General features: G+C 39.3%; 1 protein-coding gene and 1 long non-coding RNA gene across 3 annotated transcripts in view; one reads left to right on the top strand and one right to left on the bottom strand.

The window, feature by feature from the left end:
• Positions 1 to 3226: 3226 nt before the first annotated feature.
• LOC125980005 (uncharacterized) lies at positions 3227 to 13241 on the top strand. Its single transcript, XR_007485519.2, has 3 exons — positions 3227 to 3422; positions 10595 to 10740; positions 12576 to 13241. It is a non-coding gene; the product is annotated as an uncharacterized lncRNA (long non-coding RNA).
• pdgfc (platelet derived growth factor c) overlaps positions 4480 to 17711 on the bottom strand; it is a 27363-nt gene continuing 14131 nt past the window's right edge. For both annotated transcript variants that reach the window (XM_049738785.1, XM_049738869.2), the window contains 5 exons: positions 13937 to 14129; positions 11552 to 11732; positions 6499 to 6682; positions 6123 to 6343; positions 4480 to 5402 (listed from right to left, as the gene is read on the bottom strand). In XM_049738785.1, the coding sequence (XP_049594742.1) occupies positions 5259 to 5402; positions 6123 to 6343; positions 6499 to 6682; positions 11552 to 11732; positions 13937 to 14129 (923 nt within the window). In that variant the 3' untranslated portion in view covers positions 4480 to 5258. The remainder of the gene's footprint in view (positions 5403 to 6122; positions 6344 to 6498; positions 6683 to 11551; positions 11733 to 13936; positions 14130 to 17711) is intronic.

Below are 17711 nucleotides of genomic sequence, written 5' to 3'. Positions count from 1 at the left end.
GCACTGTTTCCTTCTTTGTGGGTAAAGTCCTTGGCTGGAATAAAGCCCTTCCCTGTGCACTCAGCAGGCTGCCATGAAGCAATGAAAAGGCCCATGTGACATCAGAGCACCTGCATTAAATCAAGCTGGTGTGAATCATGCAGAGAGAGAGAGAGAGAGAGAGAGAGAGAGAGAGAGAGAGAGGATTTAAATGCATCTTTCTGGCCTCTGTTAACGCCATGTTGTCATCCATGGCAGAGCTTGTTTAATTAATTGCACTTGCTGTAATGAACACCGAGCTCCACCGTCACCTCTCTCTGATCCCAACACAGGTTGAAGATAAGGCAGCGTTGTTAAGGGAATAAATTAATACGATATGTACATACAGAGGGACAGCAAGAATAGTTAGTACTGTTTTATGGCACGGAAAAATGTATCAATAAATAGACTATTCAGAAGCAACTGAGAAAAAGAAAACAAAGAAAAAAAAAACAACTCTTAACAAATCAACTCCAGCAGGTCGGTTTATGACCAAACCTCTTTGAGAGATTCAGGTGCTACTTGGAAAGTGTTTAAAAATGTATTTAAAAATTCAACACTTTAGCCCCCAAAACGATTAGAGTGAAGAAAGCAGATGCCGCAGGCTTGCCTCTGGATACTCCAGAGAGTAAACATGTCCTGCGGTGGTGCTTCTGACAAAGACAAATGGCCATCTCTTTTCTCTTGGTTTTAACCCTTATGCTTCCCACTTCATAGTCTAAAGATGCTCTAAGTTAGTGGTTATCAAACTAAATAAGGTCACGTTTTTTCAGAATAAAAGACTCATTATTACAGTACATTTCGTATCGCTACCAAACTAGCTAGCAAGAGCTCGCCAGCTATATAGCTAGCAAGATAGTTAGCAAGATGGCTGGATGGATGGATGGATGGATGGATGGATGGATGGATGGATGGATGGATGGATGGATGGATGGATGGATAGATAGATAGATAGATAGATAGATAGATAGATAGATAGATAGATAGATAGATAGATAGATAGATAGATAGATAGATAGATAGATAGATAGATAGATAGATAGATAGATAGATAGATAGTTTTTAAGGGATCCTTGATCAAAAAAAAAAGTTTGTAAATCTCTGCTAATGTACTACCCCTCTTCAATGAAATGACTCTACCATGAGTTCACAAAGGTGCTTTTGGTTTTGAACCACTTCAACTTTCGACCTCAAAGGAGTCAGACTCCATGCAGTCATCCTGGTCCCGGGCCAAGCTAACAACCCATAAAGAGGGTTTGGCTTCCGAGGTATCTCCGGACCACTCGGCGAGTCTTTAACGGGCCTTTTGAACTGCTGCACATATTTAAACAGGCAGCGTTTTCCAGGTCACAGCCGCAATAATAAAAACAGGCTAGAAAAGCGGAGTTGAAAGAAGGTTTATTTAAGGCAGGGTGTTGTCACGTCTGAGCTGCTGACTCACTCACCAAATGGACCATTTCAGTCAGTTTATGCATTTAAGCAGTCACGGAGCTTTACACACAAATAGTAGGCTATGCTCTAATAAACACCTTGCCTCTAATAGAGGCCTGGCTCTATCGGAAGTGGATTAATACATAGAACTCACAATATTTTGATAGTATGATAGAAGTAGAACCATGAAAAAAAAAACTCAAGAAGCCATTTTGATTCAAAGTGGCCCTTTTAGGCTAATTTTGAAACTGATACCATAACTTAACGAATTTGAAAACCAAACCCTCAAACCCTGTTTGACATAACACCAAGAAATTTCACCCAAATTAAAAGTGGATTTAGCACTAATTTCCACATTCTTCTGACCGGTTGAAATAATCTCAAATTGAAATTGTTCGGATTCATTTAGTCATTTTGTTCCCAAATCATACAACAAAAGCACTAAGTTATTCTTTGAGGAATTTATGTATCTTTCAAGCCCATTCAAAATTTTAATATATGTAATATTAATACTACTACTATTAAATTGTTGCAGGTATTCAGTTAAAGTAAAGCTGGTGTCTGCAAAAAAAAAAAAAAAAAATCAAATATGGCACCAACTCTTTAGTGCCTTAAGAACCTATATTACTCCATTTGAAGAGAATCATATGAGATTTTAATTACCCTCCGGGCCAACGATGTGAGCCGAATGAAAATAAACGTCTGGCTCGTGTTTGACGTTGAAAAAAATGTTAGTGGCTGAGAAGCTGCGAGATACCTCAGGGGTGGTTGCCAGGCAACCGCCTCCATCGTCCGTCTCTGATATATGAACTCTAGAAATGATATCCCCAACATGGGAGTGAGCTTTTCACTTTCCTCAAATTGTAGCGGTTTACCGGATTGACTTTGGATTCATAATTCACAAGCATGCATAAACAACAACGTATATGTTGATGTACGACAAGTCGCGCTCGAGGTCTTTGTGTACGCGCGTAACTCTGCCTCCAGTCTCCTCCCTTGGGTGCATGGAGATGTCTGTTGCCATGGCAACAGCATCACAGGCAAATTGAAATAGTCTAGGGGAAAATGGGCTTTTCTTGAATGAAGGAAAACACATTTAAGATGAATAATAGTCACGCTAACTCTCAAAGGACGAATATTGTTGGTCGGTATTTTAAAAGTGTTGTTAGTTGGGCAATGTTATGAGAAAATATTTTTTATTATTAAAAATGAGTCATATTACAAAATGTCATAATTGAGAAGTCAGTTACTAATATTTTTAGTATTTTGATTTGTTTTTAATTCTATACTTATTCTTGCAAAATTAGAATTTTTTTAGTGTCACATTTAAGTGTAATTTAAAATAAATTGTTATAACTTTATTGATTTAAATCACTAATTCAATTATGCATTTTAGACTCAGTTTTTTTTCAATCTTCAGACTCTATTTGTATAATCTAAAATAAACTTGTAGTTTTAGAATTTATTTTACACATTTTAGTGCCCTAACCTTAACAAAATGAGTTTTACGATAGAATTCATTAATAAAAACATGCCTTGGCATAAGTTTACCTTAGTGGCATGCTCCGGGTTCCTTAACACAGTGAGGGAGACAGGAAGTGCTGTCTCATTAAAAGAAAACACCTCTTCAGGCCCTGATGTTTTTATTGGCCGCAGTTCTCTTATTTTGCATGATTACGAGCTGGAAGTGGAAGTGTGTGTGTGTGTGTGTGTGTGTGTGTGTGTGTGTGTGTGTGCGTGCGTGTGCATGTGTGTGTGTGCATGTGTGTGTGTGTGTGTTCAGCTTTGATTGCAAACTGAGTCCATGTGTGGGTTTGAAGAGCATAAATAGGAGTTTGTCGTGCGTGTGTGTGTGTGTTTGTGTGTGTTTGTGTGCGTTTGTGTCTGTGCACGTCCACTCTAGTGTGACTCACACAGAGGCAATTGGACAAGTCCCGACATGTCGAGAGGAAAATACATCTCGAGTCTGCTAGGTAAAAAAAAAATTCTCTCTTTTTTTAAGTTTCTGGGAACGATAAGCTAAGAGATGGTCCTGCTTGTGTAGTTTTGATGAAATATTAACATTTTTTATATTAATGCAATATAAGTGGAACTTAAGAGATAAAAGTTGTAAGAAAATCTAAGAATATAATTCAATGGTATTACTGTGAGATGAGGGACAGCCCCCAATTGCAGCAGCCTTGAAGCAGCTATAAATTGTGCAGGCTTGCAATCAATGGGAAGCAGACATTTTTAACATTTGCTGCTTGGTGGGATGAATCTTGCCACCCCACAGACGTGGTCTAGATGCCATCCCCTGAAAGTCAAATTGCCTTAGACAGTGCCAGACATTTTGAGAAAGCATGCACATATGCATAGTAAAGAATTGTCTTTAACATTCAGATATTTTGCCATTCCCACTCTCTGCCATGTCCATTGTCTCTCTCTCTATTTATTTTTTGCTGGATAATTTGCTGCTTCCTGATTTAATGGTTGCTGAGCATTTGACAAAGTTACTTGTCCTTGAAACCTTGCATGTCTTTGTGTGATGGTGAAAATGGTTAAGGGGAAAGGTGTAGATTAATTGAGGTCAATTGGGCTCATTTATGGATTTTGGATGATGAAATGTTGGGGAGGAGGTGAGTGGCTTTTATATTAATCGCCCATTGTGTGTGCAAGGGGAAAAGGCTTCTAGTGGAATGGCATCACGCCACAATAGCAGAGACACTTTCATTGTGCAGCATCTGTTGCCTTCCCAAACGCCTGCCAGGGAACACATTAGACGACAAGATAAGAATTTTAGTGGGGACATTGACAAAAAAGTATTGTTACACAAATTGAGAGCATTCTAGCGTTTATTTTAAATTATTAAAAAAAAAAAATCTAAAATAAAAGTTAAGCTAATTGGCTAGTAAAATTGTTTTTAAACATTAGAATATTGTTGCACATTTAAATTTTATGTTGTCTGTATATTGTATGTTGTTAAAAAAATGACTTATTCATTTCTGTATCTCTCCCCAACTTTACCATTTCCATGCATGGCATCCACAATAAGAAATGAAAGACTTTATTTCAGAATTTCAGTACAATAAAATAACAGTTGTAGAGGGAGAGGAGACAGTAGATAAATAACTGAACATGAGTGAATGAAAAACACATTTAAAAAATTATACAGGCAGAAAATGGAGGCGAATCTATCTGTACAATGACATTAAAGGTTAAATGTCTTTTTTGCCAAGGAAATAAATACTTGAAATGTGTATGTGACTCAGATGAAGCAACCACAGTCTCTTTGGTAGGAAAAAAGGCACCTCAGCAAGGAAAAGAAATGCAAATGGAATATTTACACACGAAGGAGGCTTTTGGATTATCAAAACCCACCAAAAGTATTGGAACCGTCAGGCTGTGTTCTTTATCCAATTATATTTTACAAAAAGATTTACATAATAAAAGACAAATATCCAAATTGTGTTAATTTAAAATTAAAAACCTATAAGACTTGACTGAGGGGAAAAAATATGTCGGCACGTGTCCACACTCGTAACAGCGATCACATTCAAGCTCAGTCAAGGCAGTGTACGCAATAATAAAGGGGTTTCAATACTTTTGGAGGGGCAAGTGTAGCAAAAGCACTTGAACAAAAGAAGCTCCCATTTTCCATGACACTATCAGCCCCCAAAAAGGTGAAGAATAGGCAAGTCCTTATCTCAAATTGTCTTCTAACACTCCAGATAGTCAGGTGGAATTTGTAGTCTCAGTATTTATTCCACGACGTTCCGGAGATTGAATCCGTCCCCATCTTGGTTTTACTTTCTTTGTCCAATTTGGCGTTAATCGTGTCCGACGGGTGTGCTATTGTTGGCGTTATCGGCGTCCTTGCACACGCACGTGCACTCCTCATGGTGCTCCAAGGCCACGTCGGTCATGGACTTCTGCAGGCCTCGGCCTCCGCTGCGGTGCTTCAACAGCAGAACCTGATGGAGGGGGGCATCACATATTTAGACATATATACATATACTCAAACATTGCTGCTTGTATCCCACAGTGGGTGCTGCTGTTTTGGTTAGCAACTGATTTCAAATGCTGTCAAATTTTTAACAATTGTAATTTGTTATATTTAGATTGACATTTTAATTGATTGACTTATTAATGTGCAGTTGAATGTAGGATCTTTTTTATTTTCCAACTTATTCAAAGTATTTCAAATGGCCCCTTTATTTATCACATAATGATTTAGGTTGAATTTAGTGATTTTTTTTGTTTTTTTTTTTGTTTAGAAGCACTGTATTAAATTATATTTTAATTATACAAATTATTTGTTGAACACAGACATTTTAGTAGTAGGATTTAGTTGTAGTTTTTAGATAAACACATCTTATTTTCTTATCTTGAAAGTACAATAATTATAAATTATTTTGACAACAATTTAATCAGTTAGATGAATACTTAGAAGCAAAAGTCACATCTATATAACTTGCATTATGTTACAAGTGAAACTGACAACTCAACATGGTTAACAAAAGTTAATTTAACCTCATTATGAGGTAAGTGAATAATGAAAGTTGTTAGCGGGGGTTAAATTGAGCCATAAAACTGATGGCTGTTTGTGATAAACAAATGCAACAAGTAATAAGAGTTTTAAAAAGACATTTGGCAAGGACAAGACTGGCTTTGATTCATTTCTTTGCGGCTACCTCGTGGTACTTCTTGGTGACGCGGGCGGGCTGGCACTGGCAGTCGTAGCAACGGTTTGCACAGCAGGCGCAGTTCCCGCCGCAACGCCTCACCAGAAGGCAGCTGGGCCAGAAAATGGCGTCGGTCCGCTTGAGCTCCTCACGCAGTGACACGGAAAGGTTGCGCGGCGTGCAGCTGTACAGCTGAGCTTCCTCCCAAAGCAGGTTGAGGTCAGCTCCTCCTTGGGGGAACAAAAACAGGAAGATTCATATCGTTGACAGTCACTGATCCTCCACCAAATCAGAGATTGAGCAAAAATGTTTTTAAATGAGTTTTTACAGTACAATAATCTTATTTGAGCTCAATGTTCCTTAACCAAGTTATCTATAAACTTACCCCTGACTTTCTTGTTATGGATGAAGGACTTGCCAAGAACGTGCCACGTAGGTTTATATAAGTCGTCCATGTCCAGCCGCCAGCGCTCGGGCTCCAAGTATTTCATCACCTCTTCCACCGTCCGCAGGCCTGACACGGCGGCAGACAGCTCCTGCAGGTCCGGAGATTCGGCTTCTGCTGGAATCTGAAAGGAAATGAAGGTCAATAAGAATGTCAGACATAATCGCAAAATCCAAATTAGCCAAAATTGGCTACTTCAAACCAAACAAGCAGACCTCCTGTTTCTTTTCTGGCATGATGTCTTGAGACTTTTTTGTGGGTCTACTCATGATAGCCAAGCCAACCAAAATTTATCTTGCAAAATCCAACAGGGCATGTGTTTTCAAACCCAATTCACAAAACTATCCTGTTTCACAGCAGATCATCAAAATCATAGACACACTCACCAAATTGCACTTTGCAGAGTGAAACTAGCGTTGGAGGCTGAATTTCATATTATCTTTCTGTTATTGCCATTGAGCGAATGTGAAAACCACCTTCCATCAAGTCGCATATTTACGTTCAAGAATATAAATACCAAAACCACAAATGAATTCCTCAGCTGTCTGAGGTTAGAATGGATTTCGGAGTTATTTTATACATTTATTTTGAGCTGTGAATCAAAAGCGTTACTTTCAACCCCTTTTAATACAGATGAGGTGAAGGAGTCCTGTAGCATACACAGGGTGGGGTGGCCAATGGCCATCTGCCTTAACGATTAGTTCAACGTGGTACAATAAAGCAATCAGGTCAACGAGAATGCCAGAAGTGATTCAATTGTAAAAATAGTGCCTGTAAATGAAATCGTAGTTAATATTTGCAGTTGTGATTTGAGGGACCATTTTCTTTGTGCTTCTCCATTTGGCTTCATGTTCAGTGCAACTGATTTCTTTGGGGGCAAATTCTGCCTGGCAACAAGAGGTTACATAAAGATGAATATGTTAATTTTACTGGTTAAAAATAAATAAAAGAAATGCATGTTAAATTTGCTCATCAGGAAAGCAAAAATAAAATTGAAGAAAAGATATTGTCCAAATAAAAAGCAATATACAACTATAGATAAAAACAAAGTTGTATTTTAGATACTTCAAAATAAGAATAAAAAAAATCAAAAAGCAAACATGTAAGATCAATTAAAAAATTATAGTATATTTGAATACATGTGAAACCCAAGATAAAAATAAAACTACCGTATTTTCCGCACTATAAGGCGCACCTAAAAACCTCCAATTTTCTCAAGCGCCTTATACTCAGGTGCGCCTTATATATGGACCAATATTGAGCCACTACAGCAGGCGTGTCCAAAGTCTGGCCTGCGGGCCAAATGTATATATCTTGTATATGGACAAAGTTTTAAAATAGGCCATTCAATGAAGGTGCGCCTTATAATCCGGTGCACCTTATATATGGGCAATGTTTTAAAATGGGCTATTCATTGAAGGTGCGCCTTATAGTGTGAAAAATACGGTAAAGAATGAAACAAATAAGTTTTTAACAATACACATGCCATCACACAGCCTTCATCAAATCACATGTTGTTTTTAGAATGACCTATCCTTCCCTTCAGTTTCCGCTCTCTCCCACATGGATTAATGCATATGCACTAAACTCCTACATATTCTCCTGGGAATGCTCCTTAAGAGGGGTGCCCCCCCCCCCCCCAACAAAAAAACACAACAACATCTGAGGCCCATCTGTGCAGTGGCTCTAACGAAAGCAGCTCGTTAAGAAAGCTTACAGTGTAGCGTTTGGTTTCGCCGGAGCCTCGCTGAGATAAATCGACACAAGCGTGGAACACCGACAGATCTTGGCAGCGAGTAGCGGCAGTAGCGCGAGCGGCAAATTGGCCCAGCCTTGGCAGAGTCCAGCGACTGGAAGTCATTAACAGCCTATGAATTTTGACGGCGCAATCCTCCCCCAATTAGCGGCGGCGTGCTCCCTCGGCCAGCGAGGCCCGCTGTGACTTCTAACGGCTGCCAATTAAGATATAAATGCAGACGCAAAAGACCTCTGTTGATTTGGAAGGGTATCCCCTTTCAAAGACGATCGGAAAGATGCAGGAAATGGACGGAAAGTGGCCTTTTCAAACCAACATGGAAGACTTCCTGTGCATTTAGGACATGGACTGTTTTTGTCACATGGTAAATTTCCTTGCCAAAATGGCTCCTTTCAAAATCAATTCCACGTTTCAATCTCTCGGAAAATGACAACAATAAGACTAAAATTGTTTACTCATCACAGCGCATTTTGCGATGGCCGCGTTACCACCGCTTACGTTTATTTTGTGCCGACTGAAATGATGACGACTCGTCAGGAAAGGGTCTATTAAAACACGTGGACAACTTTCTCTGCCGTTCTCATGCTTTGGTAACCACTTCTCTGCAATCCGCTTCGCTTCCATTAAGCCACAAAGTCTATTGTGCGTGAAATCATGTGGCTTGTGTTGTTGTTTTTTTCCCCTGCCCTGTTCACAGTCTGCAATTGAGGTTGGTGTAAAAACAGACTCTGCAGTTTTATCCCGCTAACTTCTGCCTGCACGGAAGGGGAAATGGCTGACATGGATGTGACTTGCACGGAGTAATGAAGCGTAAATACCGAGACTTAGAAAAAAAACGATGAATCAGTTCTCCTAATGTCTTCCATCTCCCTATAAAAAAGTCCCATATATTCGTGGTCGCTTATGCCCAAAATCACATACTTAAGGATTTTATTTAACCTACCCTCACTAAGTCTTATTTTGTTGCCATCATGCGGCATGGATATGAGGAGCTTCAATTAAACAAAAGCGGTGCTTTGCTACCATTTTGTAGCACATTGCTTCCAATAAGCTTTGTTAAAGTGAGTTGGGGTGCTTCACTTTGACAAATTAGTTTTCCGCTGCATCTTGATGCCAAGGAACTATGTTGAAATGAATTAAAGGAGCTCCGTTTAGCCAAATGTAACAATCTGTATTTTTTTTAAGAGTTGAATTAGTAGCAGAATATCAACTTATACATATAATCAAATCTTCTCCTTAAATACTGAATGAGTAATTTATCTGTCACTGCATTTAAGTCTGAACTTTGACCCAAGTTAAGGGGTTAAGTCAGTACATTTACAAGAGTATTATTTTACACAAGTACCAATGTGTGACCACTTTTGCGCTAGCTTCAAATGTTTCTTCCTACTCCTTCTCTGTGTTTTAACAAGCCGACTGCCAAAAATGGCTTCCTGTCAATGACAGAGCGGCTCTTGATGGGCCCCCGTGTGGCTTCCTGCGGGTTCCGGTAGCTGGGAACAGAGCGCCGCTGTTCCACCGCGTAAGGTTCAAAGAGCAGACAGAAGGGGTAACATTTTCACAAAGGTTTTGCCCCTGAATGTGACTTGGAAGTTGGGGACGTTTGGTTGGTGGGGTACCCAAGATCGGTGGTAGTGGTGGCTAACTGCCATCAAGCATAGATAATAAGTAGAAATAATAATGGAGCAATTAGAACATCAATGCAAAAACTGCCGCACAAATAAAAATTATGACTTGGAACGTCATTTTGCTCCAGTTTTTATGATTGCAAAACAAACACACTGCTATGAAGTCATCACACAAAAAAACAAAGATTGTAAAAATAAAAATAAAAACACTTTACACCATGGTTGTTCATGCATGGCATAATTAAGTGTCACTTTTCACCGTTTCATTGAACGCAACACATTAGCGACCGGTTATTATTAGAGCCTTTTTATAGCAGTTTTCACCCCTGATTATAAACGACAGATGAACCATTGTGACATTGTTCCATGTTGCTTTATGACTTGAAGAAAGGTGAACGGAAAGGTCGCTCGACACTATCAATCTTGCAATATTAAGGTGTGAAAAGAAACAGTGACTGGATATAACTATATATATATATATATATATATATATATATATATATATATATATATATATATATATATATATATATATATATATATATATAGTGTATAGCAGAGCTTAATATAGACATTAGGATGGGATATTACTTCGAAACCATGGACAATTTAAAAAGTACTCCAGTTCCTCTTTATCCCCCTTTCATTTCAGGAGTCCCAATGAAAGCCGTGCAGGGGTCAAGGACCCTCGACGAGACGCTTTATTCCCTTCACAAGGTCTCCGCTTTCATAGGGAACAATAACCTTTGGATCATCTGGATGGAGAGTCGATAAGGGCGCAGGTGGAAGACATTAAAGGTAGAGCATGTTGGAAAAGTTATTTGTCCAAAGAAAAGCAAATAGAAATATGAAAATAAACTGTTTAGCTGATAAAAATGTTAAAATAAAAGATAAAAATGTAAGTAAAAGTACGAATCTAAAAAAGTAACACGCATATAAATTTTAATATAAAGACAATATACACCCTACAAATAAAAAAGTGTAGCAAACAGATCAAATGCAAATACAAATAAACACGCTAATGACAAAACTCGAATGATTAAAAAAAAGAATATAACTAAATAAAAACAAACAATTAAAAAGATTGGAAGTAATCATAAATGGGAAAAATCCAGATTGTAAAAAATGCAAATAAAACTATTTAAGAAATTAAAAATAAAATAACTAAAAACACACATCTAAACAATTACAATGATGGGAGTAAAATAAAAGTATTCTAAATGCAAATGGGAAAAAGTGCTAATAAAACCAGATAAAATACAAAAAGAATACAACATCAAAATAGAAATGATAAAAATAAATTTGAGCTTATCCTGATTCAAATGGTTCCCTAGCAATGTTGATATTTTGGTTTTATCTGCGTGATAAAAATAAATGAGCTGTCCCCATTCCTGTGCAAGTTGATGAGCAAAATAAGCATGCGTTCCATTTTAATTAATCATTCAAATGCTTGGAACCAGAATCAGAGAAACGTACGTAATTGCCAATTTACCAAATATATTGCTGTTGTTGTTTCCACCTCAGTGAAATTAAATCAAACGACTATTTCCAACTGCCATGTGGTCTAAAATGACAATTGGCGCTTCAGCTGACATGACGTAATTCTTACCGCCGGCTGGATGGCGTAGCGGATGAGAAAGCCCGGCTCGGATGGGAAGTACTCGTCCGAAACGAAGCGTACGCGGACCTGATTGCCTTTGGAGAGGTGGGCCGCGGGGGCCGCTTGCGACCCGCACCAGCGGCCCAGGATGCTCCCGTCGTTCGGATCCTCCAGCTCCACAAAGTCGTATCTTAAACAAGACAAAACAATAAAACGTTGAAACCAAAATCGTTAGCTCGTTAGCAGAATAGATGATTCACAGTATTTCAATTCAGAGAAATTAAAGCAAATTTTTATAAACACCAAAGTCCCTAAAACTCGATAGCCGAACAGATGACTAGATTGCCAGCCAAAATATGGTCACCAGAAGATGGTGGTTGGCTGGATGGATGGAAATTTATCTATATGGAGATATAGGTAACGAGGTTGGATAGATAAATAGGCAGACATAGCTAGAAAGCCTCCTTGCAACCATTAAAAACAATCACGTGCGAGGTTGCCTTGTAAGCCGAAGGCCACACGTTTGCTCCCTGCCTCTTCCGCAAGACAGACACATCAATGCGTCCTTGAGCAAGGCATTGACCTTCGACCTTTCCCGCCGCCATAACAATAAAAAAACAATACATAATATCAGTGATGCTAGTATTGTGATCAAGCAGCAAACACAGCGGAGTGGAAGTCTTCCAACACGTTTTGTAGCGACAGATGGCTCATCGATAATGCAGTAAGTTGGCATGCTGTTGAACAGCAATGGAAGAAAATAGGCTGATACGCTACATTAAGTAGCAACTTGAAGACATTGCGAGGACAACGATGACTGGAAATGATCCACAGAGTATTAAAAAAAAAAAATCCTTTGAAGAAAAGCACAAGAAAAACTAATTATTCATGACAGCCGCCACAAAACAGAAGCGACTACAAACAAATTCTGGATTCTAAACCATTCTAATGACGCTCCTCATTGCATGTCAAAATGCGTAGACGAGAGCCCTGTGAGTGGAATGTAAATGCATGTGCATGCGTGTGTGTGCAGATGATTGGATGCCGCATTCTCATGTAGCATTCTGGGATGCAATCAAATGCCTCGAGCCTTCATTTGGACCTGGATAACCCCAGAAAATAAGGGTTGCTCTTATTCGCCCCACAGTTTCCAACATGCCGATTGCATCAGGCTATGTTGTCCACATAAGTGCACGTATATTCTTGGGAGATATTTTTATATTTTTGTGATGACTTTATTTTGGTCTGTGCAACTGGATGTCTGCGAGTATGAGTGTTCCAATTGAGGAAAACAAATAGACATTTATTGCAGCTTTTATTTTAAATGGCTTTGACTTTTATCAATTTTAAATATTCAAAATTGTAATTTGAGGAAATTATCACTTAAGTAACTCTTTTGAACATTGACAAAAATAGTTGGAATGCAAGTTACATTTAATATGCATTTAGGTAATGAAAAAATGTATGTCGGAAAATGTGAAATTTGCGAGATTTGATTAAAAAAATTGCCTGTTTACATTTCAAAATACGTTTTTAACTGCTGAATATAGTGATATATCTTTTTAAATTATAGGATTAAAATATGTATTTTCTGTGCTATTTTATAAAGATTTAAAAACATTAATACAATTTCAAAAACTGCAATAAAAATGTATAAAATGTGCATTAAAAATAATTAAAATTATATATATATTTTCTACATACCTTTTAATATTTGTCTTTTTTTTTTGTCCGCTCTGAAAGTATTGGCTGGGCGTTATCACGTTCTCTTTAATTCTGTCAGCACGCTTAAAATGATGTTCGCGAGAAAAAAAAAAAAAGATGTCAAATCTCATCATCATTACATCCCTCACTGTCTCATTAGATTAGCTGGTTGTTTTCATATGTAGGACAACACAAATAGACAATTGATTCCATTGAAATGATCTCTGAGCATAGGTTTGCCAATTACACAGGTGAGAAAAATCGAGTCTGCAGTACTCTTCGTCATCCTTTAGGGGACTCTCCAGGCATGAGTAGCTCGGCATTAAGCACCCCCCCAACTCCTCCCGCTTCCTCCTGCTCTTCTTCATTCACTCATCCACCTTGGCCTGATTTGTCGCCTGCGTGACGTCCAGTCAGTGGTGATGTATCAACGTAAACGCATACACGGCCGTCATCGACCGGCTCCTCCTTGAAATGAAATGGCAACGGAGGCAAACACGAGCCGTAATTGAAAGTGACCCCGCCGACAAAAGAGATATAGCGCGAGCGTGTATAAGTGTACGTTATCGTTAGCCGCTGCATGTATCGACGCCGTTAAATATGCTACTTCCTGATTTTCAATATTCACGAGGGTCCAAAGGAAGGAACCCAAGAGGTCATTTTGCAAATGAACGCATCCGGAGGCCTTACTTGCATATTCCGTCCTCGGGGTCTTCCAAGCCGAACCGCTCGTCAAAGAAAAGCTGAATCCTCATGTTGCTCGCCGCCACCAGTCTCCACACCATCACAATGTTCCTGGGATAAATGCGAGGGAAATCCGGGCTATGGATCGTCCCTTCTCCAGACACTGCGATCACCTTCTCCTGATGGCTCTCCTGCACTCCTAAAATAAAATAAAAACAAAAACAAATGAAACGATGCGTTGCAGCTTAAAATGGGAAATTCACAAATGTCATTCAACGCTTTACACTACCAAGTAAAGTATAGACTTTGGAGTTTCAAGACATCGCGGGAGGATATATATTAACTTAGCATGTGTGTTGATTTTGTCATTAGCCGTGTATCATCAAATGCCACCTTCATGCGTGACGTGACCGTGGTTTGCCCGCCGCGATTGATCTTAGGTGTCACAATTTCAAATGTTACAATTCAAAGCTTGCCAATTACAGTCGACTATCCTGTTAGACATTTCTACTAGAAAGAAAGATATCAGTGTAACGCTTCGTAGAAGTCTAGAGTTATCCTAAAGAAATATTGCATAATTTAGATGTTTTACACAAGTTACGTGTGATTTGAGGAGGTTCACATGAAGTCCCCTATGGTCTCAATAGGTTTGGTGAAGTTTCATAATTGAGAAATTCTTATGAGGACTTTAACAGAATCCTCATGAGATTTTCACATGAATTTACAAACGTCTCACAAGATGTAATCGTCTCGTGTGATTTAATGGAATTCTCCGGAGTACTCAGATATTTGATTTGCTACAGTATAAGTATCATTATTTCTTGAAGAATTGTATTCCAACACCAGATACATAACATTATATCAGTGTTGTGTATAAATCAATCTTTAATGTACTCTTTTGTAGGCTCAATCTATTTTCTGAGTGAGAAACTAGTGTCAAACTTGTAATCACTTGCATATAAACAGCCCTAGCAACTCCTCAATCTGTGCACTCTGTATGGCCACTGCTTATATTATATTCGTCCAAACAAGCAGATACATCCTGCTGATTGAAATGGTTGTTTGGCTAAGCTCTTTGCCCCCGTGGTGCATGCTTTTCCAGACACATTCATAACTGAGAAACAAGTGGCCGTGCTTGCTTGCTTGCTTTTAAAAAAACCAAGAAAACAAAAGTATTGTGCCAAGTGAATCACACACCAAAGGACCTTAATAGGCCAACTCAGGTCAGGAACCAGAAGTGGATGTTGGCAAGGCAAGCAATGAGTGGAAAAACATCAATTCAAGTGTACCTACGCAGGTCCCACGTTGAGGTCTTAACGAGGAATGGGAGTAATATTTTAACGTTTGCTCAATAGATATCTGGTGTTCCCATTTTTAGGTGTCGTCTTGTGTTTGCCAAAATAATCCCCGTCCCTATCGTTTGATACGCAACGCCATGTTGGAACGGATGACGTGATGTCATTGACAGGGCCCTTTCATCCACCCACCTGCTATTGAGTGAAACGTCAGATCGCTTGCCTGTGGTTGGAAATCGTTTTTCATTCATTCATCTTCCAAACCACTTCTCTTCACGAGGGTTGCGGGTGTGTTGGAGCTTATCCCAGAAGTTCTGGGGGGGGGGTCGCAGTGAACTGAACCCTGAACTGGTCACCGGCCGATCGAAGGGCACATATAGACGAACAACCTTTCAAACTCGCAATTAGACCTTTGGTGAATTGATTTACCATGCACGTTTTTGGAAAGTAGGAGGAAATCGTACCCGGAGGAAACCCACGCAGGCACAGGGAGAACATGCAAACTCCACCCAGGAATCCGGAATCAAATCGTCAGAAAAGTCCTCCCAGGTCAAATCAATCTTGAATATACTTTGGATATAATGGAATTTTATTTAGTTTGTTACTTGTCCGTTATTTTTCCACTTAGAACTCGTAATATGCAAAGTATCAACTGGACAAGCTGTAGCATCTTTTAGAGCACAGCTATCATTCAACCTCTTTCAATCCTTAAATAGAAAAAAGTATGTAAACTTGAATAGAAAAAAAAAGAAAAACCGACATTGGATTGCCTTTGATCCTTTCATGTGGGCTTGGTCACCAGCCATTAACTTACTCTGCGCCAACAAATACAAAAGAAGGACTTTAGCATGAAAAGACTCTTTCATGAAGATACCAAACCAACTTTTGGCGCAGCTATACCTCCTGCAGGGCAAACACGCATGCTTGGAAGCACTACATAATCCCTCCTTTTCTTGTGCTGAATCAAATTAAAGCGCTATCGCATCTATTGAGGACACACTTGTTCCGGCACGCCGTACTCAGCCGAGGTCTTATCTCCGTTCTCGTAGCAAGTGACGAAAGGGGCCACGTTTAATTAACTATTGCAGGCTCAGGAGGTTATAAGTTGACGGGTTCGTCTTGGCCTCAGGTAGCCATGTTTTAATTAATCAAATTTAATTAAGAAAACCTTCCTCCTTTTTTTTCCAACACCAGAAATGACGTTATCACGATGAGGAAAATGGAATTCGCTGGATGGTCAGTGAGGGAAAACACCATCGAAACAAGGCATCAAAAACAGCTCCTAAATGTTCTCTGAAACAAGTCTGTATTAGGATCATTAAAGACATGAGAGAAGATTTTATTTTTAATTGCTTGTAGGCTGGGTGAAGGTCCAGGTTCATTTTCAAGAGACTTTCTAAAACGCTATCATGGTGTAACACCTGCTATGAGGTCAAAGTTAAAAGGTAAGCAGAGCTGCAGTGGATTTTGTTGGATGGGCCGATTAGGATTAGCTAATAGTGTTAGCTCCAAACTCTGCAGCAAATACCTAAAATTTGTGGGAACTCAAAAGATTCATAATTGCCTATAGATGCCACAAGATGGCAGCAAAGCCCTACTATCATCTAAAACAACCTTCTCAATTCACTTCATCATAGTTCCCTGGCACAAGGGTGGCACAAAATGACACCAAACGGTAAAAAAAATTCATCACAAGTCTCCTTAAAATAGGAACTCTATTTTTTTCCCCTATCTACCCCGTACCAGATGAAATTTGAATGGACTTTGCTTCGCATTCCCATCAACAGAGGGTCTTTTCATCAAAGCCCCTCATCATGGGCGTGTACCATGTGACTTGCAAATGACCTCACCTCTGGGGTCTTCTCAAGATCAGAGGCGCAGCCGTTACTCCCCCGGGAGGTGAATTACCTCAAACATGACTTTTCTTTGACCTACTTACCGACCAACCCCTCACGGTGAGGAAAGTGGAGGCGGCTATTAGGGCAGGAAGTGAATGCGGATGAATTGGCTGGCGTACAGTGCGGCCATTGTGCTTTGTTCGCACCTTCCATTCACGCTGTTGAACATTAACCTTTCCACTGGAGCGCACATACATACGTGCAGGGGGAATTCGAGGGACCCCCGCCCACCGTAACATGGACATGAATGAACTCGGAAGGTAGGCCACTAACAGCGCTGCTATTGAAAAAATTCCTCAAACGGATGCTGTCCCGCCAATAGAAGCCGGGAAATCATCCACAAATGAAAGGCTGCCTTTTCCTGTCAACAAAAATGGGTAGTAATTATCTCAGTTCAATCTTTTAAAACTCTCTTGCTAACCAAAACAGCAGCATGTGTTAAAGCACAATTAAAGTGCCGAGTCAACGCCCTGATTATTGCCTTTTTAAAAGTCTGTCGTAAAGTCTAGTTGATGGGAATAATTAATGACTTTTAAATAAGTGTTTTGTCTCGGACTTCCGAGTAAATAGTTATCATTGGTCGAAATA

The sequence above is a fragment of the Syngnathus scovelli genome, chromosome 1, assembly GCF_024217435.2.
Source record: "Syngnathus scovelli strain Florida chromosome 1, RoL_Ssco_1.2, whole genome shotgun sequence".
Taxonomy (NCBI): Eukaryota; Metazoa; Chordata; class Actinopteri; order Syngnathiformes; family Syngnathidae; genus Syngnathus; species Syngnathus scovelli.
Note: the sequence above shows the minus strand (reverse complement) of the source record. Positions and strands in the feature narration are given on the sequence as shown.